General features: G+C 51.8%; 11 protein-coding genes across 11 annotated transcripts; 6 read left to right on the top strand and 5 right to left on the bottom strand.

The window, feature by feature from the left end:
• Positions 1–242: 242 nt before the first annotated feature.
• PV05_08537 (uncharacterized protein) lies at positions 243–3,106 on the bottom strand. Its single transcript, XM_013458059.1, has 2 exons — positions 2,618–3,106; positions 243–2,570 (listed from the first exon to the last, which is right to left on the bottom strand). The coding sequence occupies exons 1-2, from the start codon at positions 2,819–2,821 to the stop codon at positions 420–422; spliced, it is 2,355 nt and encodes a 784-aa protein (XP_013313513.1). The 5' UTR covers positions 2,822–3,106; the 3' UTR covers positions 243–419.
• A 342-nt stretch (positions 3,107–3,448) lies between these two features.
• PV05_08536 (uncharacterized protein) lies at positions 3,449–5,088 on the bottom strand. The gene has a single exon (XM_013458058.1). It carries the CDS (start codon positions 4,886–4,888, stop codon positions 3,710–3,712), a length of 1,179 nt encoding a protein of 392 aa, XP_013313512.1. The 5' UTR covers positions 4,889–5,088; the 3' UTR covers positions 3,449–3,709.
• Positions 5,089–5,757: 669 nt separating this feature from the next.
• PV05_08535 (uncharacterized protein) lies at positions 5,758–6,824 on the bottom strand (the record flags this gene model as incomplete). The annotated part of the gene is made up of 2 exons (XM_013458057.1): positions 5,758–6,550; positions 6,622–6,824. 2 exons carry the CDS (start codon positions 6,822–6,824, stop codon positions 5,758–5,760), a joined length of 996 nt encoding a protein of 331 aa, XP_013313511.1.
• Positions 6,825–8,354: 1,530 nt separating this feature from the next.
• Positions 8,355–8,720, top strand: PV05_08534 (uncharacterized protein; the record flags this gene model as incomplete). Its single annotated transcript, XM_013458056.1, has 1 exon — positions 8,355–8,720. The coding sequence occupies one exon, from the start codon at positions 8,355–8,357 to the stop codon at positions 8,718–8,720; it is 366 nt and encodes a 121-aa protein (XP_013313510.1).
• Positions 8,721–9,265: 545 nt separating this feature from the next.
• PV05_08533 (uncharacterized protein) lies at positions 9,266–10,161 on the top strand (the record flags this gene model as incomplete). The annotated part of the gene is made up of 3 exons (XM_013458055.1): positions 9,266–9,308; positions 9,363–9,913; positions 9,971–10,161. 3 exons carry the CDS (start codon positions 9,266–9,268, stop codon positions 10,124–10,126), a joined length of 750 nt encoding a protein of 249 aa, XP_013313509.1. The 3' UTR covers positions 10,127–10,161.
• Positions 10,162–13,859: 3,698 nt separating this feature from the next.
• On the top strand, positions 13,860–14,678 carry PV05_08532 (uncharacterized protein; the record flags this gene model as incomplete). The annotated part of the gene is made up of 1 exon (XM_013458054.1): positions 13,860–14,678. One exon carries the CDS (start codon positions 13,860–13,862, stop codon positions 14,676–14,678), a length of 819 nt encoding a protein of 272 aa, XP_013313508.1.
• A 3,443-nt stretch (positions 14,679–18,121) lies between these two features.
• On the top strand, positions 18,122–18,685 carry PV05_08531 (uncharacterized protein; the record flags this gene model as incomplete). The annotated part of the gene is made up of 2 exons (XM_013458053.1): positions 18,122–18,307; positions 18,371–18,685. 2 exons carry the CDS (start codon positions 18,122–18,124, stop codon positions 18,683–18,685), a joined length of 501 nt encoding a protein of 166 aa, XP_013313507.1.
• Positions 18,686–19,688: 1,003 nt separating this feature from the next.
• Positions 19,689–20,662, top strand: PV05_08530 (uncharacterized protein; the record flags this gene model as incomplete). Its single annotated transcript, XM_013458052.1, has 3 exons — positions 19,689–19,722; positions 19,772–19,823; positions 19,873–20,662. The coding sequence occupies 3 exons, from the start codon at positions 19,689–19,691 to the stop codon at positions 20,660–20,662; spliced, it is 876 nt and encodes a 291-aa protein (XP_013313506.1).
• On the bottom strand, positions 20,543–22,959 carry PV05_08529 (uncharacterized protein). The gene is made up of 5 exons (XM_013458051.1): positions 22,629–22,959; positions 22,322–22,565; positions 21,916–22,271; positions 21,665–21,820; positions 20,543–21,596 (listed from the first exon to the last, which is right to left on the bottom strand). The coding sequence occupies exons 1-5, from the start codon at positions 22,686–22,688 to the stop codon at positions 20,826–20,828; spliced, it is 1,587 nt and encodes a 528-aa protein (XP_013313505.1). The 5' UTR covers positions 22,689–22,959; the 3' UTR covers positions 20,543–20,825.
• A 301-nt stretch (positions 22,960–23,260) lies between these two features.
• On the top strand, positions 23,261–25,313 carry PV05_08528 (uncharacterized protein). Its single transcript, XM_013458050.1, has 5 exons — positions 23,261–23,744; positions 23,796–23,943; positions 23,999–24,380; positions 24,435–24,584; positions 24,692–25,313. Exons 1-5 carry the CDS (start codon positions 23,684–23,686, stop codon positions 25,172–25,174), a joined length of 1,224 nt encoding a protein of 407 aa, XP_013313504.1. The 5' UTR covers positions 23,261–23,683; the 3' UTR covers positions 25,175–25,313.
• A 207-nt stretch (positions 25,314–25,520) lies between these two features.
• PV05_08527 (uncharacterized protein) lies at positions 25,521–27,064 on the bottom strand (the record flags this gene model as incomplete). Its single annotated transcript, XM_013458049.1, has 5 exons — positions 25,521–26,063; positions 26,122–26,304; positions 26,362–26,809; positions 26,861–26,901; positions 26,963–27,064. The coding sequence occupies 5 exons, from the start codon at positions 27,062–27,064 to the stop codon at positions 25,521–25,523; spliced, it is 1,317 nt and encodes a 438-aa protein (XP_013313503.1).
• Positions 27,065–27,904: the final 840 nt, after the last annotated feature.

The raw sequence follows: 27,904 nt of genomic DNA, 5'->3' as shown, positions 1-27,904 counted from the left end.
TATCTGGCTGATCTGGAAGTGTCGCAACGTCAAAAGCAAGCCATGCTTGTGCCTTATGCACAATTGATTGGAGAGAAGTGAGAGACCAAATTTGCTAGTGCTCAAAAGACCTACGCGTTGGGTGGCAGGATCGTCGAGGCTGCAGAAAGTGGATGTCCCCGCCTTTTACGAGTACAATCCTGGTCCTCAAATTCTGTTCCACCTGATCCCTCTAGCGGCACGGCCTCTACTCGTACGACGCGATGCACTCGAATGCGCGCTATCATACAAACAGTGGAACAGCCTATAGCTCGCATCACCGGGTGAGAAACGCCGGAGCAATCAGCGATAGTCCTTGAGAACGAGACTACCCACGAGACATCCTTGACTGCACCTGTACCAGTCGCTGAGATGTATGAACAATGGGGAGCGACGCGCAGTTAATGCTTCAACCCTTCCAGCCAAACCACCAACCTCTTCTTGATAATCACACCGACTAGCCTCCCAGTGTTTTCTTCGGTGACACACAGATGCCTCAGTCCCAGCTTGCCAAACATCTCCACTGCATACTCCATTGGGGCTCTAGCGTTGATCGTCAACGGCGTCCGATCCACAAAATGGGCCATATCTAGCTCTTGTTCATGCGCGAACACACCTGCGCCAGCAGCAACGGGCAATAGACGCACTAGACAGCCCTCTGAGAACGTCTGAGCAAGAGTTTCGAGCCCAAATTCCAGTTCTCCCTCGGCCAGATAACCTTGTAGCATACCTTTCTGAACAAGAACAAGACCGGCGTCCATGAGTCCTCGACGTCTTAACTGCAGCAACTTCTCGTTCATTAACGCACGAGGGACAACGCCGCTCTCAGGGACATCGACGGTGATCTCCCGCATTGTTTGTTGTGGAGGTATCAACTCCTCAACCAGGTGAGCGTCTTTCTGGACCAACTTCATGGCATGGTCGAGATCGAGGAATGGATGGCCCAGCACTGTCTGCGCGAGGTCATAGACGCCTTCACGCTCTAGTGCGTCTGCGGTCCATTTAGCAACCATAATACCAATCATATTAGGAAGGATGAACTCTAGCTCTCCGGTCAATTCGAACATGATGACGGCGAGTGATATCGTCATGCGACTAACGCCAGCCAAAAAAGCTCCAGCGCCAACCATTGCAAAGATGCCGGGCGAAATTGACTCTGCCAGGAAGGGTACCTGGCCTATCAATCTTCCAAAGAACGCTCCTCCATCGAGCGCAGGAATGATGATCCCAGACGGCACCTTAATACCGAATGTTATTATGGTCAGAACGAGCTTGACCATAGTGCCGTACACAAGCCAGCCTAAATACCTGGGTGTAGGCGACGCTTGTCCTTCTTGGACGCAGACATAGTCCGTTCGTGAGCCATCGGAGCAATCAACCAAGAGGTTTTTGATGATGATATCGCCTGGCTCTCTTGTCAGGGGGTTGGGATATTGTAGCAAGGCCGTTGCGACAACAACCAAGGCAACCTCCAATACCGGATAGCTCTTGATGATGTTGTACTTGCGGAAGCCACGTGACCAGAGAAAGTTGGCCTTGCAGAATGCGCCACCAAACACGCCGCCAGCCACACCTAGCAGGACAAAGACTGGATAGTGGTAAGGCTGATATGTGGTGCCGTAGCTGGTCTCAAAAAGGACCAGTCTGCCAGTGCCGGTTGGGTTGAGAGCTTTGAGAGTCATGGCTGCGAACAGTGAGCAGATGAACGCACGCCAGAGAACCTTCCGCGGGAAATATGTGGAAATTTCTTCGTATGCAAAGAGTACCCCACCGATAGGAGCCCCAAATGCAACTGACAAGCCACTAGCGCACCCAGCGGCAAGTATCTCGCGGAGTTTGCGGCCATTTTCTCGATACTTGGGGAAGCGGACTCCAACGAGATATGCCACACACGTAGAAATGTGCACGAAAGGGCCTTCCTTTCCCAAGCACATACCGGTGGATACCGCGAACACGGACCCGACAGCCTTGACGATCAGGACGTTCAGGTCAAGGAAGTGTGGGATCACAAATCCAGACAGAATGGTCTTGATCTCTGGTATGCCGCTTCCAGCGGCCATATACATGGACTTCCCAGATGGTGCAGTCTTCGCAGCAGTATCATTGCTCTCATCGACGCTCTTTGGAACTGGTCCTTTGTCACCGGAGCCCGGTGCAGTTGCTGGTAGAGCTCTTTTCGTCGTGAGAGTGACTGTGCCACTAATGATACCGAAGAGCAACGCGAAGGCCAAGTAAATTGCAAATCCGGACCAGTAGTTGTCCGTCCAGTATATCCAGTCCGAGCATGTTTCTCCGGGGTCCGACAGTGTGTCCAATGGTGATCGAGGAGTACAGCAATTTTCCTTGCTCGCAAACGGATTCGACCTGCAGTGCCCCGTCTTCCAGTCGCTGATCGTGGCGACAGCGACGTCGACGAGGAAAGCCACACATGCGGTCAGCGTGCCTATGAGGGCGGCAGCAATCCATCCTTCGCACGAGTCAAACGCGGAGACGAGGACATGCCGGAGCCCTTTCTTGCTGTGTACGGACCGATGGCGGTAGGAGTCTTTGACCTTCACCTTGTTAGAGTGATTTCTTGCCTTAGCGCAGAACGACTTACGAGGTCATGCAACCAGTCAATGGTAGTATAGTCATTGTAGGGAAGACGCTCCCCAACCGCCGTCTCACCAAGAGCTTGCTCTTCCTTGCTCACATGAGAAGAAACAACGGATGCGGCCTCTACATCACGGGCGACAGAGCCTAGTCTACTACCACGGTGTAGCAGATGCGTCCTCTCGTCGGCATGTTCATCGTCAGCGGCCATGACTGGCAACAGAGCAGTACTGAAGCTGCGTAGTGGGAAGGAATTATGAGACAGCCATTTGACCAGTGGTTCAGAAAGCCTTCAGAAGGGCTATGGCGTCACGAACAAGGCGACTCGAAGTGAATGCTGCATCTCCGGGGAACTTTTTAGCCTGCCACGCCTGTTAAGTGCCATTGGAAGTGCAGATGAACGAGAGAGATAAGCAGAAACGTCAAAAATGAGCGACTGGGACGACGCTTGGAAGGGAGATAACAGCCAGCTCGCCGGATCCAGCACCAAACATCGTCCTTATCTACCATGGAGTAGTGAGGTACTCCGTAGCTCGCGCTGATAAGACAAAGTGTAGTATTAGCGTCGGGATACTTGCCTAGTCTAGTACTCCTCGCTCTATCCACTCAGTTACGAGTGACTACATATAGCGGCCAGACTTTTCCTCTTAGATTAGTTAGTTAATCAATCTCTTCCGCCGCTACAACCACACTTCCACTGGCTGCATCTCACGTGAATGAGGGTTTAGCCGCATCCAGACCTCTTCCATTTCGGCAGAAACATAGTTGTAGAGCATAGCCCTGGAGCCTTTGGGGAAAGCTGCCTTGGCTATGGAGTTTCAGTATTCACGCCAATTCTCTTTCGAAACAAAAAGCTCGCACAGCCTCGCGAACCAAAGGGTGAGCACGTGTGAAGTCCTGCTGCTACTTAATATTCGTAGAGATAATTGAAAGTGTACTGGACAACTCCAGTAACCAGTGTGCTTTGGGTTGGTTTCGTTCCTTGTCTGACTGAATATACTTGTTCAGCCTTGCACACTGTCCTTGATAGCGCAGCACGAATCATATCGTGTGGACGCCATCAGGCATCTTTGAGCGTTCCACGCTGCGCCAGCCCCGGCTACTGCACAAGCTGCTCGTTCAGCTCAATCGTCCAGAGCCTATTCTGACCAAGGATAACAAGGGTTTTGCCCGCTAGCTCGAATTGTACAATGGCTGTCTTGACGGGGTCGCGTGTGAAGAAGTGCGCATTGAAGATTCCCAGTACTCTTCCCTCAGCGCTTCGTACTACCACGCCCTCACCCTCTGCTGTCCACACCCGACCACGGTCGTCAAGCCTAATGCCGTCTGGGGCCTGCATTCGAGCCACGGAGAAGATGCGCTTGCGAACGGGCCACATATCCTCGTCGAGGTCGTAGCGATATACTGCCGGAGCTCCAAGCTTAGCAGGTAAACCCCAGATGCGACTACGCTCCTCTCCACCAAAGTCTGTGACCCATAGACTGCGGTGATCGCGGGACGGGCGTACACCATTAGCAACCGGAAACTCGGTGCGGCTAGTTGCTGGAAGCAGGAGCTTTTGGCGCGGATCCCATCGCCAAAGACCTTGAGGAACAGTAATATTATTGTTCGACACAGGGTGTGGAAAAGGAAGTACTGTGATGAACATGTAGGACTCGTTGGTCCCAGCTTTGGTGACCCAACATAGATCGTCAATGGTATCGAACTTGAGACCAAAGTAGGAGTTGAGGACGGTTTCGACATGACCCGTGTTAGGCTCAACAGATACGACTCCGCCAGGCCAGCCTCTTGAATCGTCCCGCACACATGTGAAGTAGACGAGTCCATCGTGGAAATAGCCGCCGTTGGGATTCTCCAGAGGCTGCGACGGTTGCAGCTTGCGCACGGTTCGTGAAGGGAGATCAAGAATCTCGACATGGGTGGGACCATCGACAATCCATGTCGTGTACCAGACTTCGTTACGCTCGCGGATCCAGACGCCTGCCTCACCTGCGAAGTTTTCCTCGCGCTCGTCAATCAGTTCAATTTTTGGGCTCGAGCCAAGCAAGGAGAGGAAGTGGTCGTCGAATGAGATGAAAGGTTTGTCCCGAGCTGAGGAAAGAATATCATTGATGGTGCTGTCGGCAGTTTTTGTGCCGTCCACAAAAGAAGAGAAGATGTCCCCGTCGAACCGATTCGGGAGCAGGTACGTCAATTCAGGGTCGATTGAGGCTATCAACCCCGCAGCTGTGCCTGGAACCACCCGCGGGAGGGTAGAAGACGCAGTCGTGTGTTCCATGATCACGCCACGCCGGTTGTCGAGGCTGAGACAGCAACCGTGTCTGGCGTGGGATGCTTTGACTAGAACCCCGGCTCACCTATCTTAGAACATGGCACGAAAGGATGGTGTGTGCTCAGGGGTACGTGGGTATATAGCATCTCTAGGCTGTGAGATCGTCGAAACAGACCAAAATAGTGCAGAGGTAGATTGAGTGTTTCTCTTGTCGATCGGCGGCGAAGATAAAGTCCATGTCGGGGAGCCTCCCAAGAAGGCTTGGCCAAGACAGAATATTATGAGAAATGTGATTGGGTATGCGCAGAAGTAGCGCCTGTTGCTTTTTGGACCTCGGACAAAGGGAAGAGGCCAGCGAGTGCAGAAAGTATGTGTCAAAGCCCAACTCCTGAGTATACAGTTGCATGTCATTGCAATTCTTTACTGATCTAGCAACCTGTCAAAGCCCAGACCATGTCCAGGTCTTGGGCACGATCAATTCTCCCATAAGCCTGATGTCCTGGCTGCTGGACCCAATCAGAACAATATGTGCCTTGCTCGCATACCCACGTCTTTAGCACCTGGTCCCAGAAAGTGATTGCGTCCTTGTCGAGGGGTACAGACTTTCGCAAGGGCCGTCGCTCTGGCGTATTGAGGGAACTCCATGCCGCGGCAGCGGTGTAGTATGCCAGAAATCGAGCCCTGGAGCTAAACGTTTAGCGGTTAGAAATTCCCGTGATGAGACAGCTGTGATATTACCGGCTAAGAGCGAGACCTTCTCAGCTAAAGAAGCATTGGCGATAACATCCTCAACTTTAAAGTCAGCCGTTGTTCGTTCCAGTGGTTCGAAGATCATTCTGTCAGGCGCATTTGAAATGTTTCAAATGCAATGCGATTTATCTGGTGCCGAGCCGCGATTTCACTGAGATAGTAGTACCAGCCACGTTCAGTGGCACCAGCCGAGGAGTGACCATCAAGGGGCTGCTGCGAGGAGCCACGGGGAAATCGTATGGTAGGCCGATACTGTCAAACACCCCTGGCACGTCAAGCTGGAGCCGTATCTCGCACAGGGACTTCCATATTGTAATGTAAAGTACTTGCATAACACTTGCAGCCCCAGAATTCTCACTGAGTGATGGTTCCTTAGCGGTTCCCTGGTCAAGCAACGTGATACCATACCAAGCAGATCCGGCTAGATTGAAGTACTGCCACTCCCTGATCGGGTCCATCTCCTGCATATACCAGATACCTGCCAGACAAAGGCATTGCACAGCCTGTACCGTGGGCTGCCCTACAGTCAAGCCTAGTCTCTTTACAGAAAGGCTCCAGAACTGAGCGGAAAGATCTGGCTCAGATCCGAATGCACCCGGAGTGGACGAACTCAGCATAGGTGGTGCTCCGGGTATTGGATAGTTCTCGGGTGACATATGTTGGTCCTGATACTGTTGAGTTATGGCTCCAATGGCACACACTAAGGTCACCAAACACGTCTGTGTCGACCAATCCAGGCCATTCTCCGCCAAGTACAGCACCGTCTGATGCAGCTCCGCCAGATCCAGAAAAGGGTTCTTGTAGTGAACACCCTCGATGTACTTTGCCTCTAGACGGCACAGCTCCTCACTCCGTGTATCTGGTAAATTGGTCGAGGGCGGGCCCGGAGGGTGCTTTGTAGCGAATAAACAACCTGGACTGCCAATATACGATAGGGTGCTCCATGTCAATAGGGATTCCAGGCCTTGAGGCTGAAAGGGAGGCTGTACTCGCTTGCTGAAAGCCCGACTCCGTTGACGCTGTCGAAATCGGAGTACGGTGCTGCCGCCTCAGGGGTCCAGGTTGCACCGGTCGAAGCACCAACAACACCCGAACCATTTATCGACATAAAACTCGAGTGACAATGGTGATCTTGATGCCGGATCAAAGCAGACAATTCGCCAATAGCATCCAGAATCTGGCCGCCAACCATTGAGCACCTGGTAGGGAATAGTGTCAGTACATGACAGAGCTCAGAACGTCCCTGAGCGGCAATGTTCTTACGATGTCGAAGGCGTACTCTCCGAGTAAACGCAATCAACGCCATGCTTGGCGCAGTAGCCGCAGCGCGGACGGCCACCATCGCATCTGGTCTTGCGCGCCCGGCATTTCTCGCAAGCTGTAAAGCCCCGTGATCTTGCCTAGGGCGCTGAGTTTTGGTCCCTGGCTTGCAATGTTGGTCGTTTCCATTTGGAACTCTCGCCAAGCAGCGGACTGTTCCCGGCATCTTCGGTGGGCTCGTACGGCATGAGAGTCCGACAACCGTAGAAGGACAGGCCGTGGAGACTGGACAATCAAGTAAGGCAGAGGAGCAGGAATCAGTAAAGTGTCGGGCAGCGGGGAGCACGCCGATGGCATTATTTATTCTGGAGACCAATACCGGGTAATGTCAAGCCTGAGCTCCAGCCCTCACGTGCGGTTCAGCACCTCAGCAGTTTGAAAAGGCGCAAGCAGCGACGTCTAATGCTCCCAGACCCCCAAGCCCGCCCTCGGGAGGTTCGCGAAATGGCCACAAGAAGAAATGCGCTCTTAGACGGTTATCAAACTTTCTCTGCACCATTGGTTTCCGGTGACGGAAGCATGTAAGATGCTTGCAGACGCACAAGACCTGTATATAAGCTCTCGCACTCAAAGATATCACTTGCAAAGAATATCTCCATCACCACTGAAAGTTTGCAACAATGTTCAAATTGTTCAAACGAACCAAAGCCTCTGCTGAAGATGCGGTGGGACCAGAACTGGCCAAAAAGTGCTTCCGGCAGATCAGAAGCCTTGGTAACACACCAAACACCTTCTGCTTTTCAATTTCACATCTCTGGTACCACTCTGCAGCTCTGCTGGTGTCGGCAAAAGCCCCGACATGTTCCCAGTCGTGGCAAAGCTGATGACTTCAGGAGCTCTAATGATGAATGGTTTACAGTCGCTACGCTTTGACAAGCTACTTGATCAAGACACGGGAGGAGCAAGCTGGCCATGCAGTGCTTGCTTTCGTGTTCATCTCCTTTTCCTTTTACGATATCGCCTGGACACCCTTTCCGATCACCTACACCGTTGAGATCTTTCCGTATACCACCTGCAGCAAGGGATTGACGACAGCGCTCGTCTCGAGCTATACTGATTGATAATTGCCCAGTGATCAACTCGATCGCTCTGCGAGTTGTTGGATTGAAGTATTATTTATTTTCTGCTGCATTCTGGCTGGCCTCTTCACGACCATCTATCGTTGCTGGCTGCCGTGGCGTACGGCACACTCTATCTACTCTTTACGACGGTGACGCAGGTTTTCAGCACGCGGTACGGCATTGTGAAGGACGTCGGACTTGTGTATCTAGGCTTTGGTGTGGGCCAGTTTGCAGGGCTGTTCCTCTTTGGCAGCTTTTCTGACTAGGTGTTGAAGCGTCGCGCCAAAGATGGGGAAATGAAGCCAGAATATCGCTTACCACTAATGCTTCCAGGCAGTGCCATGGTCCCTGTCGGTCTATTGCTGTACGGCTGGACGGCGCAATCCCAGGTGTTTTGGTTTGTTCCACTTATCGGCACTTTTCTGATCGGTTTCGGCGTGATCAACGTCTTCACACCGGTAGGCACGTACCTCGTGGACGCATTTTCCGACTACGCCGCCAGTGTAACCGCGGCGAACACGGGGTTTCGCAGTATTGGCGGAGCCTTACTGCCTATGGCCGGGCCAAAACTCTACGACGCGCTAGATCAGGGCTGGGGAAATACAATTCTAGCAGCCATAAGCTTGGGATTGATGGGCATGATCGTGCTAGCTGTCAAGTATGGCGAGACACTACGGACGCATCCCAGATATCAGCTGAAACTGTAAAACGCCATCACATGCGGTCTAGTTTCTCAACTTTATTAATAACTCCTTCATCTGTCTTATGCTCGCGATCTCTAATGATATCGTGAAGTACGTTATTCGCCCCTTTGAAATGCTGTAGGACATAGCGCCGAGAACGACTCTCAAGATCTACAGGCCAGAGAGGTTTGGGCATCTCGAGACTTCAATGAGGGCCGTAGTTGTCGTTGGCGTTGTCGCCAAGAGGATACAGTAGATTCGTGCTTACATACTTCGTATACTTTCTGGAGGAGTTTGGAGAAATGGAAAAGTAGAAAGGCAGGGGGATGAGGTGGGAAAGAAAAGGGCAATTTTCTCCGAGCCGATCACCGCCAGACCTGGCATATTGCGTGAACAGGGTCTATAACAATATAATAATAATCTCATCCTCCTGCACACTTCACCCTCAACCTGTCCCACTAAAACTAGAAACTCTCCCCATCTTCACTTTATATTTCTGACCAGTCATTGTATCTCTTATCTCAATCGAATTAAGCTATATGATTGTGGGCCTTTTTCATTGAGCGAAGATGTCGCACGAGGTTGTTGTTCTCATTACGGGGGCGAACAGAGGTCAGTTCCCTTCCTTGCGTTGCAGTGTTCGTAGATAATGACTTCAACTCCAAGGAATTGGAAACGCTCTTGTGTCCAAGTACCTAGCGAGACCAAAACATATTGTAGTCGCCGGCCTCCGTGACCCAGACAGCGCTTCGTCAAGAAATATCCGGACATTACCGCATGGTATGGAAAGTCAAGTAATACTGGTCAAGCTGGACAGCACCTCGGAGACGGATGCGAGAGCGGCTGTAGAGACACTGACATCCAAACACAGCCTAACAAAGCTCGACATTGTCATTGCAAATGCCGGTGTTTCAAAGTACTTTGGAAAGGCCCTAGTGACACCGGCAAAGGAAATGTCCGATCACTTCGTCGTCAACACTATCGCGCCGTTACTGTTATTTCAGGCTACCGATACTCTTCTCAAGGCAGCACCAGCGCCGAGATTCGTGGTCGTCTCATCCGGTGCAGGGAGTCTTAGCCAGGTGGTGAAGCTTCCGGTGGAGAATACCGCTTACGGCGCGTCTAAAGCCGCTGTCAATTTTGTCAGCTGTAGGATTCACTATGAAAACCCATATCTGACTGCATTTGCCCTCAACCCGGGCTGGCTCCAAACGGAGGTCAGTCAATGTATTCCTTTTCTGAAAGGGTCTGGAAAGGCTGACCGTTCACTGTAGTTAGGAAATCATGCTGCAAGGGGAGCAGGGATGGCGGCTGCACCTGTATTTGTGGAAGATGGGGTAAACGGGATGATCGAGCAAATCGACAAGGCGACGAGAGAAGGATCATCTGGGAAATTCTTGTCATTCAATGGCGAAGAAATCCCTTGGTAAATATGACTAATTGTAGACGCGCCACCTGCCGGACGGCGGAGGAACGAAACACGAGTCACTACACGGACACGGGAGACAAGAATGGCCGTGTAGGCTCGTCGTCGCTTGTACGTATGAGATATCTCTTTATTTTCTGGAACTGGTGCTCAAGTGTCCCGAACTCGGTCCCCTAGTCGTCCACTTCTCTTGACCTAGGCCCATGTCGAGTCAGCAACACTGATTGTCCTGAAGTGGCAAAACAATGCCCCCATCATGTACGCACTGAAATAATCAGTGAAGAGGCGAGAGAATAGGTGCGTTGTCATAATGTAACGATCAAGAGATGCCCGCGCATCGAGACCATAAGGCATATCAACATACGATTCTGAACAGCGGCTTCGCCTAGAAATCCGACGACGAATCAGGTTGTCACCGTGTCCGACTGACACCGAACTCACTCCGTCGAACAAACGCTCACATCATGTGAAATCAAGTCGCCCCTTTATACGGTCATCGTCCCCGACAATAAAACTGTAGTTGCAGTAGGCAGCTATTTATGAGAAGAGGGGTTTCCCAAAGGGGAAGGTGGCCCGAGTCCCCCTGCCAGATATAATAGTGTCGATGTGGATAAGCTCGGTAGCTTCCACAGCATGATCTAAACCTGTTCCTCGGACAATCACGACCAAAATGACCGCCTCCACAGAGTACACACGAAATTGCAGGCATGATCAATCGCAGGTGAAAAATTGTTAGCATTCTCACTGTTCGCTTTTCAATCCTCGGGGACGTGTTCTCGTATGTCCTATACTCTGCACTTCGGCCGCTTTCAAGACAAGACGCTGGCCATGTCGAAGGAGTTCTCGGCTTTGCAACCCTCTGCTGCAACGGTTGCTTTACAATGCCCCGTCTGCCAATCACCCAAACGAACTCTCCCACCAGGTGACTAGTGTCCTCAGCACTCACATAGTCCCTCCTTGGACCAGAATTTGGATGATCGCTTTGACGGGATGTTCACCACCCCTAGCAGCTCCTGGCCAATGCTGTCAATAATTATGAGTTGTTCTGCAATCGTCTGCGGCCAGACCATGGTTTCAGAACGTCACGACCTCTTTCACATCTCCAACTTGGGCGACAAGCAGGCCGTGATTAGGTGCCCCTTTCATTGAAGCAGCGGCAAAAAATCAAAGATGAAGTATGCCTCGTTCAGCAAGTGTAGCATGCCGCTATATTCAAGTTGCCACGCCGTTCCAACAGCTACTTTTCACCCTGTACCATCTAGATCTTCCCCTACATATGGCGCCACACAATATACAAGTTTTTACAAGGAGTGAAAGTGAAGAGCGACTTCATCAATCCTCTCGGACGCCGCAGAAAGGAGAGAGATTATGAACGTATAGGGAACCTGGTGGCTTGGTCCCCAGCTTGCTTGATTGCCGGCATTCCGTACATCGTTTCTCGAGGTTTGGTTTTCCAGGCTCATCATTAACAGTCAAAGCGGTAGAGTTTGCCTACTTATCGACCAGCTTTGAGTGTTCCGTGGCAGAGTTGTTTGGGTTGCTCCGTCGGGAAGATGATCCACGGTTGCCTTGAGTCGATGGCGTTTTCGAATCACCACTGCCGCCTCTCGCAGACTCTTCAGCTAGCGCTGGAGGTGTTTGGGAATTCTGGTATCATCTGTTGGAAATCCTAACTTCTCGAGCATCTCGGGCTCAATTTTGTGCATGAAATCCGCGTAGCCGCTTGTCGATGGTGTTTCGTCGAAGTTCATGGGCCGGATCTCTGCTGTAGCAATGAGGTCTTCAAGACTTTTAGTGGGCTGGAGTTGGGTGACGCCTTCCTTTTATTGGAATTATGGCTGGCATCTTTTTGAGGTTCTTGTGAAGTGCCATTTTGGGAGTTGGAAGCTCTGTTGGACATGACGACAACACACAAGGCCGGAAGAGGAAGCAAAGTGCCGTTACAAAATGTGCCACCGCACGATTGCTGAGTATATACTGAAGACTCAAAGAAACAGAAGGAAACAAACTTCAATAGAGTTCGAAAGTCAAGCAGAACGGGGAAAAGAAGAAGTCTTTAGGCCAGAAGACTTATCGGCCACCCGAAACACAATACTGGTCTTCTTCGATGAAGATAGTGGACATCTCAGACTAATTGAAACCGACCAACGAGGCCCTGGTCGTCGACTCTGGAGGCTGCATCGTGCTCACATATGCCGATCGTGTGTTCGATCTGCAGATTCATGTCCAATTTGGACTTGATGGCCACTGTACAGACGACATCGAGAAGACCAGACTACCTTTGAAGTTTTAAGCTTCCAATCTGATCACCACCGCTTATTCGGCTTTCTTCCTTTCACTCTTCGGCATCTATGACTCGCTGACTCCATAGCCCAAGCGTGAAACCGACCAAACACCGAGATTCGATACCAAGCGCGACCCAGTCCTCACAGTCGCACCATGTAGGTGTGTTCCACGGGACTCCGGTCATTAATGAGTCGATATTGACACAGCCCCAGAAAGACGTGCAAGATCGTTGCAATCGTCGTCGTCCGCTTCTCGGGCAAATACTGCGGCCTGACACTAGGACCCCGCCCAACAGCAGGAACATTGAAAAGATCAGGAGATGGAGACGCATTCTCATGGCGTGGTATACGGCGAATCACACAGATCTTGTCTGCTGTGCTTCAAGGTTGAACATTGATGATTATGTCGACGTCAAGGCAGATGGAAAGCGCTATTCCTGAGCTCCACAAATTTTCTTCTCGGTGTTGAGCTGGAGAGGGAGGCAGCCATCCAAGTGTGAGTATCTTTGTCAGATTACGTTAAGAGCTTATCGGAGTTAAATTCACATTGATTTCGAGGATGAGGACGCTGTGAAGTGTAGGTTGAAACAACTGGTCAACGAAATGAGGTCATGCTTGCAATTTTGGTCGCTGGATTGCAATCGCAAATCGCCTATGGTTGCCACTCGTAGCCTTCGTGCGGGGAGAGCTTTGGTCTTCGCTGTGGTTTTTCAAAATATATCTGCCGCTGCCATCCATCGCAACTGGAGTACTGCTCAGCTTCGACGCTCTTCGAATGCCTCACTTTTGACAAGCGGAAGACCCGAGCTTTTTACAACTTTCAATGTCAGCCTAGCCCTGACCTGATTTCTCCCCAGCCATCGCATGTCTCATCCAGTGAATAGTGGGGGGTTGAAACAAACACTTCATCAGATAGGCACACGCTTACAGTATGGCCTTCCAAGTCGTGCCGCATCTCCTGAGGCTTGGATGGAAGTTCTCGAACGATCAAAGCCCGTCATACCTCACTAAAAGACTCACGACACTCTATGCTCTTGCCTCGGGCTTCGCTTCTGCAAATCTCTCATACAGTCAGCCGATCTTAGACGTCCTCGCGGATGACTTCAAGGTATCGTTGGCAAAAGTAGCTAACGTGCCTACAATGGCCCAGGCGGGGAATGCCATTGGATTGTTGATGATCCTGCCGCTGGCCGACTTTTTCCCAAGGCGCCAATTCACGCTAACGTTGATTGGGCTAACGACGATATTCTGGTGAGTTACTCTTACAAATGTTCTATCCTTGTGTGGCTTATATAAACGTACGGTAGGCTCGGCGCATGCTGCTCGAACGAGTATACTCCGTTTGTAGCGTTCACTTTTTTATCTGCGCTATTCACTCCAGTCACGCAACTATTACTCCCTCTGGTCTCGGAACTGTCTACGTCACGGAATCGCGCGTTCAACTTGTCGATAATGAGTACCGGGCCAACACTCGGCATCTTTCTCGGCCGAGTCATATCTGGGATCATTGCGGACCATACATCTTGGCGAAATGTATATTGGCTCGCTCTCGGTCTCCAGTTGCTTGTACTTTTCCTGCTCATGATTTTCATGCCAGAATATGGCACTATCAATTCTATCGCCCCTTTACAGCTGGTCAAGACATATCACAACATTCTATGGTCAATCCTCACTCTCTATTACAAACATCCAGTTTTGGTCCAAGCAGGCTTACTGTCTTTCTCAACCTTTTTTGCGGTATCATCGTTCTGGACAAATGTTACATTCTTGCTTGCCGGGCCGATCTACAACTATACTTCCAGCCAGATTGGCCTCCTTGGTCTGATTGGTCTCGCAACCATGGTCGCGGCTCCGTTCTGTGGTGAATACCTCGTTCAGCCACTTGGCGAACCGCTGTATTCCGCTGCGGTAGGCAAAAGCGTCAGTCTAGTTGGTGTGATCCTAGGAACCTTCCTTGGCCTACACTCGATCGCTGGTCCTATACTTGAAGCGATTTTCCTCGACGTTGGTCTGGTAATACTGCAGATCTCGAACAGAGTCTCCCTGCATCCGCTCGAGCCACAAATGCGAAATCGGGTCAACACGGCGTTTGTGAGTATCTTATATCTTGGTCAGCTTGTTGGAACGAAGACAGGAACCGTCGTTTATTATCGGTATGGTGGTTGGATAGCATCAGGAGGACTGAGTATCGCTGTTCTCGTGCTTGGGTACGTGGTAATTGGTCTCAGAGGACCACACGCCCGTGGGTGGATAGGCTGGGGTGGTGTGTAAATGTTATGACTACCGGTCATGGCAAGTATGACTATTAATTAGGTACAGATATGGCTACTACAAAGTAGCAGAATTCACAGTCTTTTTGATCATCACCCAGTGGGGCGGGACCTGTTCCTGACAACAAGCGCTCTCGACTAAGGCCCATCATCACTTCCGCCGACCAAGATAGTGACACGCTTAAACGATCAAGGGTCGACACCTAGAAGATACCGAATACGAAGCCCATATCACAAAGATGTTGAACCACAACAGGAAGAGGCTCGTCGAGGAGTACCTCGTCGAGTCGCCGCTGACCTACACGATCCTCCAGCCCTTTCACGGACAATTCGATCGGTCAGCTGCTCGCAAAGGGACGCGGACGCGTCCGTGTATGTGGCGCCCTACGATGCCACGGTCGTGGTCTGCTTCACCACCCTGCGCGGCCACGCCGATGCTTCGGTGGAAGTCATCCGGGAACGCCACAGGCACTTCTGCGCCACGTACCAGATCCACAGCACCTGGCCGATGGACCACTTTGAGTACGTCAGGTCGGTGGGGGACGCGCTGGGAAATACCTTCGAGGCCAAGCGGGCGTGTCGTACGGGCAGGCCGCCGAGGCGCTCTGCAAGCGCTTGTTCCGGGCCCGCAGAGTCTCGCGGATGTAGACCTCCGAAATCGAGACAGCCCGAGAGCATGCCGCTCTACTACAACACGCGAGGCATCCTTGGGAGTCCCGGAGTCCTGGAGTGGTTGATTGGGAGGAAGGCGACGAGTCCGGCCAACTTAGCGAGGTTGTTGTTGTCATCGGCAGCGGAGGAAAACAGATAGTCGATCCAACAGAGGAGCAGGTTCCTGCTTCGGCTTGACTGGATGAATGAATAAATGACTGAATCAATGCGGGAGTGAGGGCATGACAGCGACGCCGTATTGGAAAGCCCCTGGAAACGGGAAGCACATTGAGAGAGAATACGAATAATCTAATGACAAAAGTAGAAAGGTGATTAGGTCTTGAGGGGCCGTGGTCTCCAAAGGCCGTCTGTGGCAAGCAATAATAAGTTTTCTCAAGTGATAGTCCAGTGTCTTCCGGCCACCTATTTTTGGCTCAGCCTTGCGGCCACTAGCTATCACTATAGGCCATCACCCACCGCAGAAGCTGCTCTCTTTCCTTTATTCAACAATCGACCCCGTACCTTGCTCTGTCTCACGCCGTCTGAGTGCTTGAACCACACGCCCTCTTCATCCCTTCAATCCCAACACCCCTCCTTTCTGGATGCTTCTCAGGTCAATAGCATGGAATTGCCTACAGCACCGATGATTTTCCTCTGTGCATCTTCTTCAGGACAATCTCTGCTTTGCACAGCTTACGTCGCAGATCCGCAATAAACTTGGGCAGCAGGCCTTCGTCCACGCCCTCGGTGTCGACCGTGATCTCCAGCAAGCGGAGAGAAGTCAGTTCCAGAAGCCCGTCTTCTACCCAGTGGGAGTTGATGTCGAAGGTATGTCTGCCGCCCCCCATGATGCAGCCGCTGATCTTCAGTCTCAGAGTGGTAAGACCCGCACTGTCAGCCTCGCAGCTCGTCCCCTGCTCCGGGCAGCCGAGCTCATTGCACAGATCAAGCCAGCGCTGCGTGTGACCGGGACTGGTGATGCTGATGGCCAGCACATCCAGGATGATGGTCCGCACGCCTCGCCGCTGCCATGGACGCAATCTCCGCAGGAACAAGTCGCAGTACAGCAGACCGGTGCCGTTCCACTGGGCGAAGTCAAAGACGTTGTGTTGGAACGGGACAAGGCGCGCCTCACGGTATATCTGGCGGTTGACAAGGAGCAGATCCACGGCCAGCTCATGGCGACGCTTCAGTTGGAAATTGTGTGGATGCTTGTCTGGTGTCATGCAACCCAGCAGGTGGATATATATCGAGAGTCGAATCTCAAAAGGCAGATGAAAGAAGTGCGATTGTTGTTGAGTTTCCTGGTTCGGCTTTGTGCCGTCATGCTCGCATTGCTGAAGGGCCAGCTGCATGCTGGCAAGATCATTCGGGCCGTTGTGCAGGGGTAGAGGCGTCGCGTTCCCGCCAGTCGGTTGGTGGTCTGCGAGGACCTCTTCCCATGGCAAATATGTCTCTTGAGGAATCATACACGATGAAGTATATCAGGTCCCTCATTCTCGTTACGAAAATTGTCTGTTCAATCAGGAGCAAATAGGCCACTTGTACTGTAGGCAGACCTCGGTGCTTTCGAAAGGTAGGATGGATATCATCCGGTCTCAGCCGCTCTATGCATATATGTGTTAGACAGGGAATGCATTGCTCTAGAACTGGCCAGTCATCTGTCGAGACGCAAGGGGACCCGTTGCTCGAGAATTGGCCAGTCATCTGTCGAGACGCACGTGACGCTCCTTTGACCAAGGGAATCGTAGATTGACCCGAGATATGCCACAGTCGTGGAGGAGCATAATAGGGTTCTAGATGGAACAATGTTAATTACTGCCTTGATTAAAGGGTTTAGATGGATATGAGAGGGAAGGTATGCAACTCATTAGCATTGGCTTCCACAGTGGGGACTTCTGAGTTATCCATCTTTAACCGTCTCACCCAAATGGGAACTGCCAAGCACGGAGCAGGCTGATCTTCGCTAAGAGAGACTGATGTCTGAGCGAGATGCATTCGTCTGCTGCTCTTCAAGCATATATTGGCTGTGTTGAAAACGATAAGCGTGCCTGAGAATGGTGACTGTGACTGGTCAATTCGGTAGCAATGCTCCGTCTTTGCCCCGAAAATTTTCGTGTTTGCATGAAATCCCCAGCAAAGTTTCTCTCATGAGAGCCGTGGCCTTGAAACAATCTGATCTTTAACAGCTTCAGTTGCTGCGAGGTAATTGACGAACAAAAAGCTAATATTGACCCGAAAGATGAATAGGCTGGGATGAAAGCTAGTCCCGGAGGCCCGTGGAGGGGGACATGCTCCGACCATAGCGCACAGAGGGATTTGCGCCCTCGGTATATATAGCCTGACTATCGTAGACTCGCTATTGGTCGATTCTGGTTGGAATGCGACGGCTTTCTCCTCGTCCTCTATGTGTTGTTAGTCGGGCAGAAGACTCTCTCTGTTTGAGCAACGTGAACTACATACCTCAGGAGGCGAACTGGTCTCGACACCCGAACCAATATTTTCCCGAAAAAGCACAGGCATCAACAGAGCCTGTGTCCTCGGTCGTGACCATGCTAGTTGCTCACAATGTTTCCAATGGTACTGCCCTGCTCTGGACCCTGAACACATTAGTTACGGGATTTGTTGTAATGGAATGGAGTCTCTTCGTTGAATCACGTTGCCGGATCGCCCAAAATACCTGTATAAATATAAGTGATGACAACTCTGGCTTATCACTGAGCTCGAACCATTGTTCATCCTTATTCAAAGAAGGACCTTGTCTCTTGTGCACGTCCTCGTTCACCTTCTAATATGGCAACAGTCGAAGAAAGGAACAAAGAGGTGATTGCCAAATACTTCACAGAGTACTGGGGAAAGCTGAACCCGGATATCGTCGACGAGGTTTGTGCGGACGAGGTATTCCAATCATACCCAATGCATGCAAACCCGAAGAAAGGCAAAGCTGCTGTTAAGCAAGCTATGGTGGATTTCAAGGCCGTGCGTTTCCCACCGTTTTGCAGTCGCCTGATGATGTTAGCTAACTTGTGGTGTAAACCAAAGGCATTCCCGAACCTTGGCTTCAAGACCTATGGTCCTTACCCGCTCATCGCCGAGGGCGACTATGTGTTTGGTCGCTGGATCGGTGGAGGCACACACACCGGCGCGCCTTATGATGACTTCTCCGTAGGCGCCCTCACCAAGGCCAACTCGGGCAAGCAGATGTGGTTTTCAGGCATGACCATTTTCACCATGAAGGATGGGAAGATCGTCAAAGAGATCGGAGAAGAAGGCGGTCTCACTGCGTTGCAACAGCTGGGCCTTATCGAGCCACCGAAGAAGGGTAGAGAGATGTTCTATGACGTTGAAAACATGTAGAAGTCGCGGTGAGGAAGAAAATGTCTGGCGGTGACCCACGAGCTGACGATGGAGGAACGGTCGTTTTAATATAAGCACGAGTAGTCGCCGTGGGCTCTTCATTCGTTTCCATGAACCAAGGTGGTCGGTTGTGCAGTGCAGGCTTCGCTCAAATCAAGCAGCTTGACTTTCCAACACGTTTGTGGTTTCCTGGAGGACTTGTCGAACTACCGAGTGTCCCGAGAACCGTCAGACTGTATAGGTATATAGGGACTCTAGTGGTACGACAACAGACTCCACTCGAGGCTCTCGAGGGTTTTACATCCCTTGGCGCGCAAACAATCACAACCCGAGTACGACACATGTAGTGACAAGCCGCCCAGCCAAGTGCACAGGTGATTCCGTCAGCATTTGAGGTCAGAAGAGACCCTCCCATTTTGCTGTGGTTCGTGAAAGGCTCTGCAAACCTGCGCCATGCAGGCTCAACTCTGAGCCGCTGACCCTGATGGCTTTGAGGACTTACCGAGAACAATGTTTGACGAGGGCCGAGACGCAGGATGTCGGCCTGACTAACCGGGTCAGCCTACACAAGTGGCAGAAGACAGTTGGGGGAACTCTTGGCCTGTATAGTCGTGTCCTGCTAATAATACGTCCCTCGTCGCGGACCCTAACATGACTACTTAGAACGGCTCCTGAGTCGAGCCCTCTCGAAGAGCCAACAATGTAGGTCCCTATGTCACGACTGTGGGGAAATCTATCCAGCTTGGAGCACGTATCCCATCTCGAGGCGGGCAGTGGTTGGAGTAGGACTCCCTCGGGCCGCAGTCTGCGGAGAAGGCCACTGTGGGATACCAGACGTCCATTGCCAGTTCGAGGAAAGGAATTTTCAGTGTTGGAATCACGCAGCTAAGTCTTCAGCCGTCCCTCTCAATTCATTCAGCCACGACTGCCCTCCGGCGTGGCGAAGTGTTGACTGCCACTGAAATCAACTAGCTCCTCCCTCTTCTGAAACTGAATAAACAGGATGTCGTTCCAAGGTCAGACAGCCTACGTAACCGGTTCGTCGAAGCTGCCCCAACTATCTCAGCCTGCTAATGCCCCGATTAGGAGGAGCAAGCGGTATTGCCCGTGCAGTTACCCGCATGCTCGTCGTAAAAGGGTACTCAACGCATCGCCACTTTGTCAGTGCCGAGCTAATGCGAACTCAGTATCAAAGTATGCATTGCCGACATCAATAAGCAAGGGGCCGAAGCAGTCGCGCAAGAACTCAACGAGGAGGCTGGCTCTCAATGTGTTTCCGCTGTCGCTGTGGACGTGGCAGATTGGGACTCTCAAGTGGCAGGTTTTCAGACCGCAATCAAAGAATTGGGCGGCCGAATCGACTACGTCTACCCTATCGCAGGGATCGCTGAAGTCAACTGGCTTCCCAATCGACCAAAGCAAGAGGGGTTCGTAAAGCCAAATCTTAGCGTCTGGGACGTAGACGGGACGGGCGTGCTGTACACCTCTGCCCTTGCTATTCAGCAATTCCGACGACAGGAACCCAACAAGTTTGGATTCAGGGGCAAGATCGCCACCGTCTCTTCTGTACGAGGTCTGTATGCTGTGCCTAGCATGCCGATATACTGTGCCGCGAAGTTTGGCGTCGTGGGTTTTGTCCGCTCGTTTGGCAAGCACTTGCCGAAAGAAAAGATCACACTCAATGCCATGTGTCCTGCAATAGTGAAAACAGGCATTAGTATTGGCAGGAGCGATTGGTATGACAAAGCCCAGAAGCTGAATCTTATCGTCAAGATGGAAGCGCTTCTCGACGCCTTCGAGTCCTTGCTTGGTGGCTCGGACGTGTCCGGGGAGTGCTTTGAGTTTCCACCTGGGGACATTGGCAATCCCAGTGGCTGGATTCTGAAACCACAAAATGAGTACACAACGCCTGAAAGCGAAGTGCATGTCCAATACTCGGACAGTCAATTCGCCCACCAACATGAGCCGGTTGAATAAGCTCGCGGCAGTTGATAGTAGTGGGCTCCAGCTCGCACAACGGCAATGCTTCACGTCATGGGCCTAGGCAATACTCCCAGCACGTGAACTCTCGTGCCCGGGAGCATCAAAATGCTTTCCTATCTGGCATCCTTGTGCTGTAAATGTTCATTGCTCTTGTCTTCTATCTTCGCATTGCTGGCGGTGACATTCTGGTCGCTGGGTAAGATCGCCCGGACCCCATGGCGAAGTCCTGAGTCGCCTGTAGGACCCCCAGTTCTTCCCGGATGGACTGAAGCATAGCAGCAGCAGACTGTTTTTGATCTGGCCTCGTAGCGGGCCAAAATGCTACAAGTCGCAAAGGCCAGAGCAAACGGAGCCCATCCATCCAGAATCTTGGTCTTCCAGTCTTTGTCCGTTCCTCGACCCCTTCGGAGCGGAAGATGTGAGGCGCTGATGCCAGAATCTCGTCCGCCACATTTTGGATTGCAGAAATATTATGCTGAATCTGACTCGGCAGTGCGCTCGCAGTCGGGTCCGAGGATAGGTCTTGGATCTTTGCGAGAAGCTCCGAGACGCAAAGAAGAAACTTCAACCTGAAACCGCAAAAGAACGTCCGGACAAACGGTGCTTGAAAGTTAGGCTGAGGCATGGCTACTGGGTCGAGAAGCAGACTAGTTTCGTACGTTGCTGGGCGGGGAATCAAGGCGTCATAGGTGGTATCCGCATCCAGCGCTTCAGCTTCCCATAGTATTTCGAAGGCCAGAGATGGCGAGTTTGAACTCTCGTTGTCGACAAAGTTTCGTATCTTCTCGCACAGCGCAGAGGCATGGCAGCCATAAAGGGACATCTGAAGTGAGGGCATGTCCTGGCTTTCCTGATGCTTTTCGAGCTCTCGTAGCCAGTGGATGGATTCTGGTGGACATGATTGACCCGTGACCAGGCATCGAATTTGCTATCCATAAATGTCAGGAACGACTCCGCAAGCATCGAGTGGACGCAAGTGGATGAAGAAAGACTTACCACAGAGTTGAACAACAACCAGAAGAGGTTACGCCCAACGACCGAGTCAAAGCCTGCGGTACCCCTCAGTTGCAGCAACGTCGCCATACCCTGCGTGTGCAGGTTCCAGGTAGCTGGTCCAACATGCATCTGAGGTGGAGACGATCCTACAATAAGCTATGTATACCGTCAGATTCAGTCCTTCATTGGCCATTCGGAGAGTTCACTGCTTGCAACCAAGCCAGCAGCCGGGGTCGGAAGGGTGCATTCACCTCGTATAAGCTCAGCAGCCACACAGAGGTGACCGTGTCGTCCCTGGTCTGTAGAGACTGGTCTCGAAGAGCTGCATTGGTTGACGTCAAAGCTTTACCATAAGTGATTGATCGTCTCGTCCTTGCCTCTGGATCACTAGTCCTCGTGGTATGGAAAGCGCACGAGATCGCCTGCACGGCGAGTCCCACAGGGGAATCGGGTCGTGCCGCTGCTACCATGTCGGGCAAGAATCCCAGAAGTCCAAAGGCCATATTCCGCTGCAGGCGGGGCATCAGGGTGTTGAAGAATAGAGGCAGATGCCATGACTCCGCAGGAGGCTGAGGCAAGCCATGAAGCGATAAGGAGAACAGGGCATCTGCAACGATTGGGTCAAAATCGGCTCGTATCAATCCGGGGTGGGCGTACCTGTCTGATTTGGTGGCAGAACCACTTCCATTTCATTTGCCGAGAGAGAAGTCGGGGATTTTGAGGTGTTTCGAGAGACTGGTGGCGTGGCTTCCCCACGTCTTCGGCGACGATCTCGGTTTGCTCCATCCGCAAATGAAGCAGGGTCTTCAAGACGAAACATGAGGTCGGATTCGTCTCGATACCCAGGACACTTCCTGCCAAGCTTGGCGCATCTTTCGCATTCCGGCTGTCTCAAGTCACACTGGGTGGAGCTGTTAGTGCAAAAGATACTAGTAACCCGTCAACCTTCGAATGGGTTGCTCACTTTTACTCGCCTCTGCCTACAAAGGTGGCAGTCTCGACTTGGCCTTCCAACATTAGGCATAATGACTGCGAGGCATACGACTTCTGCTTCGACTTGATGCCTTCAACGAGACCGACGGATATATAGAGCCTTGTACGGAATATTACACTCCATGCTCCAGACGGGCTTCGTCTGGTGTGTCTGTTGCACGGGGCCGAAACTTGCGAGAGCGAAAGGTCCGAAGATCCTGTTCGACATAGGCAATTTTCGCGGTTCCTCGGGCTTCGCGAGAGATCATGCTTTTACCAAGCAACGCCTTGTCTCTTCCAAAGTCCGGGGCCTGGCGGGATACGGGGTGAGCTGAGGCTGAAACTGAAGGAAAGGAGAACGATGACGAAGCTCGACTAGCTATGTCGCGAACTCTTCCGCTTAGAGAAAGCCATTCGACGCTAACAGCGAGTGGATAGGCGGTACATCCAGGGAAATCGTGGCTTGGGGGCGGTGCTCAGGCGAGGCTGAGGCCACTAGGCTCACTAGCTCGACTAGCTTAGGTGGGCTTAGTCCGTAATTATGTAACCAGGCACCTAGCCAGGGTTCACTAAGTTAGGCCTACCTACAGAGCGAATTGCACTCTCTACCTTCCATCCGCCCAACCTGAATCTATCGCTCTTTTCTACCACTCACAATACCCGGTCGTGATCGTGAAGCATGCTCAATCCCTCTTTACCTAGTGCCTGGCGATGTGGGTCTCAGCCACATGGATTATCCTGAAAACCCCTCCCAAATCCTCAGCAATTGGATCCAGGGGTTCCGCATACAAAACCTCAGCCCTAGCTCGCGCTGTTCACCAAATGCAGATGGAGGGCCTGACGATCTTTGCATTCTATGTGAGCGACACTTCGAACGCGAAAGGTAAGGACACAATGGTAGGTATATAGATCTTCTTTTCTTTTCAGCATCTGTTCAAGTCAGTCACTTTCAATTGCAAGGAAACCTCCAGATCTCACCTCTACCTATCCCTGTACAATCCCAACACCAGAGCAGTCAACCCACCGAAAAGACCAGCCGTCTTCAAGATGGGTCTCTTTGACGATAACAAGAATCACACATGCAGCACGCCCAAGAGCTTCGTCGCAGGTATGCACTCAACCCGATCAACTGCAAAAGTCCACAGCTTACACATTGAAGACGCCCCGGAGCCTGTGGTTGGCAGCCTATCATTCCATCAACTCAATATGGCCGTCTCAGGCGGATGCGCTGTTTTCTCGACCCTCTCGATCTTCGTCCTCATGTTCAGACATGCCACACACTTCAGCAAACCAAACGAGCAAACCAAGTCAGTGTTCTTGCCGGCTCAATTCCACACGGCCAATTGCTAACAACGTGCGAAGAATACTGAAGATCTCCGCCCTCATCCCAATCTACTCGATCATATCGTGGATCACCATCGCCGCCCCCAACAGCTACATCTACCTCGACCCCTGGCTCGACTTCTTCCAATCGATCGCCCTGGGCAGCTTCTTCCTCCTGCTCTGCGAATTCGTTTCGCCCAGCGCACAGTACCGCGACGTCTTCTTCGCCGCCCTCGAAGTCCCCAAGAGCCGCAGAGGCGGCGGAAAGCAAGTCGACGGCCTGGAGTGGTACAGAAAGAATTGGTTCGCTGTTTTCCAATATCCCATTGTCGCCCTCCTCGTCTCCGTCGTCACGGACATCACCCAGGCAGCTAGCGTCTACTGTCTGGAAAGCAGCAGCATTCACTTTGCTCATCTATGGGTACGCTTTCCTTTTTCTGGTAGTCTCTTAGAAATCCGCTAATCCTTTCGACAGATGGAAGTCGCAATCAATATCTCCGTCTCTGTCGCCGTCCTATCAGTTGTGAAGTTCTACACTGCGCTCGCGAAGGACCTGAAACACCACAAGCCCCTGGCCAAACTTCTGGCCTTCAAACTCATCATTGGCTTGGCTTTCTTCGAAGGTGTACGTCTGCCTTCCTTCTTTCCTTTTTTTTTCTCTCTCCCATTTTCCCCCAGATCATCCCCTCTTCCCTCGCAGACTGCCAGACATCACATGCTAACACAACGTAGATCATATTCTGGATCCTCCGCTCGACGCATGCGCTCAAAGAGACCTCCCACCTAACCTACGCGGACGTCAACTTCGGCATCCAGACCATGCTCGTGTCCATCCAGATGGTCCCCTTTTCCATTTTCTTCCACTGGGCCTACGACGCCGCCGCGTACGATCTGTCCAAAGCCCGTCCCCTGCCACTGTCCCAAATGGGCGGTGGACGAGATAGTCCGAACGAGCTCGATGCCGAGACAGGATACTACCCGGACCGCCAAAACCGGTACCAGATGCGACAGTCAGCGATGCAGCAGCAGTATGACAACAACCTCCCCGAGAATGGTGGAGGGTACTACGGCGGCACATTGGGTCTGCGGGCATTGTTGACGATACTCAACCCCATGGAGATTGTGCGCGCGATTGTCTTTGGCTTTTCCATGCGAAGCGAATCGAGACGAATGAACAGGGAGGTCATCGGGGTGGCGCCACCTCCTTATGCTTAGATGCTGGACGATTCATGAAGAGATTGGCTCCCAAGGAAGCATAGATATGGATTTGAGCGACGGCGATGGTGGTGAGAAATTGCATTTCTGCACGGTGTCTCAGGATCTATGGCGACATTGACAGTTCTCTGACTCGAATTGATGAATTTTGATAACATCCCAAGTCATCATTCATCACTCATCCGCTTCCTCAGATCTCCAATTGATGTGATCATCAACTACCGTCATACATCCGTTTCAAGTCCACCGTCCCATAACGCCCTATGCCATTCTTATCTAAACAAGCATTATAACACCGAAAAATGCGGCTCAACTCATCCCTAGAGTGAATGGAGATGCTAAAGCTTCACGGCGCCGGCATGCCTCTACCAGCTTCGAGATCTGGCTCCCTATTCGCGCGAGTAAGCGTTCTCTCATCACTACCCCTCTTATGGTTCATCATCGCAGCCCCAGCACTAGCGGTACTCATCTGCCCATGATTAGAATTGTACAAGTTGCCCCCATCCCGAGGTACACCCGTCTCGGGATCGACTCTCTTCTCAACACCAGTGTTTGGATCAAACACTCTAGCCGGTTCACCTGCCGCATCTTGCTCAGGATTGACGGTCTCATGCTCCAAAGCTTTGATGAACATGTAGAAGCCGCTGGCGAGCAGTGAGCCGAGGATGGGACCGACCCAGTATATCCAGTGATATGAGTAGAAGGAGTGTAGGACGACACAGGGGCCGAAAGAGCGCGCTGGATTGAGGCTGCCGCCCGTGTAGTAAACGCCCATGAGCTCGGCAATGAAGAGTGACAAGCCGATGCCGACTGGTGCAATGAACGTGGCGCGATGCTTCTCTGCTGCAAGCATAAAGATCGTGAAGACCAGTTGAGCCGTTAGGAACATCTGTCATGGTCAGAGCCCGATATTGTGGTTATACGAGGGGTGAGTGACGGTATGTTACCTCAATAAACAGACCCTGCGTCACAGATGTGCCTCCACCCAGAGATGTGCGTACGTTGAGGGGTCCGGGCAACAGACACGATACAACAGCAGATGAAGCGATGCCGCCGAGAATTTGTGAAATGATGACAAGGCAGCCTCTCACATAAGGCATTGCTCCGACCAGCATCATACCAAGAGTGACCTGTCAAGCACGTCAGTTTGGCTGGTAAGATAAAGATACTCTCGTCGGCTGGCAGACCGCAGGATTGAACAGTCCACCACTGATTCGGAAGAACACCCAGGCGTTGACAGCCAGAGACATTCCAAAGCACAGAGATATGAAGAGCAATTTCGCCGGGTTGGCCGCGAGACTCTCCGGTTGACCTTGTTCGGGTGCTGCGTTGACGACATTGGTGCCTCCGAGTGCGAACAGTAGGAAGAGAAAGGTCCCCGCAAATTCACCCATCATGGCAATAAAATGATTCTTGATGCTCAACGGCAGGTGTCCCAAAAACGGTATCCGACGAGAGACCATGGTCTCGTCCTCATTGGGTAGGATGGCCTCACGGTTCTTCCATGGAAGGCGTATTTGACGAGCTGGTCGGTCGACGTTCATGATTGTGACTGTGTTGATTCGAGGTGTCGAGAGAGGTATCGCAAGGTAGGGTGACTGAGAAAGCTTCCGAGGCCAGAATGCTTTGGAGGTCCTTATATCTCATGGCATTTCAAAAGAGTTCTTGTGACGGCATGATACTTACCGTGCTGTCCAGACACTCGCATCGTGCGACGATGACGGACCCTAGCCTAGCGTCAGCGATCACGGTGCAAGGGTGCCAAATGCAGGCGATATGTCATTGTACCCTTGCGGGCGGAAGCGTAGAGAGCCAGTCCAAACCTGTCTCCTCGCCACAAGCGAGATGTGCTTTGACGAATGGCGGCAGTCTCGAGAAGCCCAGCCACATGGAAATGGTAATGACAGAGTTTCAAACGCCAGAAGAGGCATGGAGGCGATGACCTCACGAGGTATTTCGAAGTCTTTGACTGGGTTATCCCCGCTCATCACCCGCTGTCAGTTTCATGAAGGACAGGCGAATACTTCTCGGACAAGACTACTGCTTCTTCAATGGTAGAGGCAACTTCTTTCCTCAACTGGCGCGAGAGGCGGTGTGAGCGACATGGGGGAGCGCATGAGATACCTTGTCGTACCTTACCTGTACGTAGCCGTAGGTTCGGACGGAGGAGCATAAACAGCAAAAAAGAAAGATTTACCCATCTCTCTCAATAGTGCGGGAGGCCACAGGACTGTCCAAAAAGCTCGGGAACTCAGGTTTGCAGTAGTGGACATGGTGGTAGTGGTGACGTCGGCGTGTCGAATTGAGTTTGATGTCACCAAGTCTAGAAACCATCTCGCCCTCCAAGTTTCTGTAGGAGCAAAGAATAGTAATCTGTGCCAAAAAGAACCATGCGTTCGTAGCATAAGGTATTGGAGTCGTCCGCAGAGTGTTCTGGGTCATTGAGCTATCATGCTGTCACGTTTCAGAAAAGACAATGCTGAGTATCATTCGTGGCACAGGCCGCCGGCTGGAGGACTTCCTGGAAGGTCAATGGATGAACTCTCGGAAGAGATCATGCGGCCAGTTGTCACTTGATATGACTTGTAACAAACAACGACAAAAAGTGCAAATCCAGGGATTTCGAGTCAGCAACCCGGAGAAGAAATAGCGGGACAAGGCTGAGGTTGATCACGTGAGAGGCATCACGTGCGAGGCTCTGTTACTGCGGTCGCTAAACACCTTGACCGA

The sequence above is a fragment of the Exophiala xenobiotica genome (genome assembly GCF_000835505.1).
Source record: "Exophiala xenobiotica strain CBS 118157 unplaced genomic scaffold supercont1.5, whole genome shotgun sequence".
Classification (NCBI taxonomy): domain Eukaryota; kingdom Fungi; phylum Ascomycota; class Eurotiomycetes; order Chaetothyriales; family Herpotrichiellaceae; genus Exophiala; species Exophiala xenobiotica.
This window is presented reverse-complemented; position numbering and strand designations above follow the sequence as displayed.

Coding starts and splice junctions, on each gene's coding strand:
- PV05_08537 (XM_013458059.1), bottom strand. CDS start 2,821: ATGGCCGCTGACGATGAACATGCCGACGAGAGGACGCATCTGCTACAC. Junction 2,571..2,617: donor TTGACTGGTTGCATGACCTC/GTAAGTCGTTCT, acceptor AACAAGGTGAAG/GTCAAAGACTCCTACCGCCA.
- PV05_08536 (XM_013458058.1), bottom strand. CDS start 4,888: ATGGAACACACGACTGCGTCTTCTACCCTCCCGCGGGTGGTTCCAGGC.
- PV05_08529 (XM_013458051.1), bottom strand. CDS start 22,688: ATGCCTAATGTTGGAAGGCCAAGTCGAGACTGCCACCTTTGTAGGCAG. Junction 22,566..22,628: donor GTAGGCAGAGGCGAGTAAAA/GTGAGCAACCCA, acceptor AGCTCCACCCAG/TGTGACTTGAGACAGCCGGA. Junction 22,272..22,321: donor TCTGCCACCAAATCAGACAG/GTACGCCCACCC, acceptor CAATCGTTGCAG/ATGCCCTGTTCTCCTTATCG.
- PV05_08528 (XM_013458050.1), top strand. CDS start 23,684: ATGGGTCTCTTTGACGATAACAAGAATCACACATGCAGCACGCCCAAG. Junction 23,745..23,795: donor GCCCAAGAGCTTCGTCGCAG/GTATGCACTCAA, acceptor TACACATTGAAG/ACGCCCCGGAGCCTGTGGTT. Junction 23,944..23,998: donor AAACCAAACGAGCAAACCAA/GTCAGTGTTCTT, acceptor CAACGTGCGAAG/AATACTGAAGATCTCCGCCC.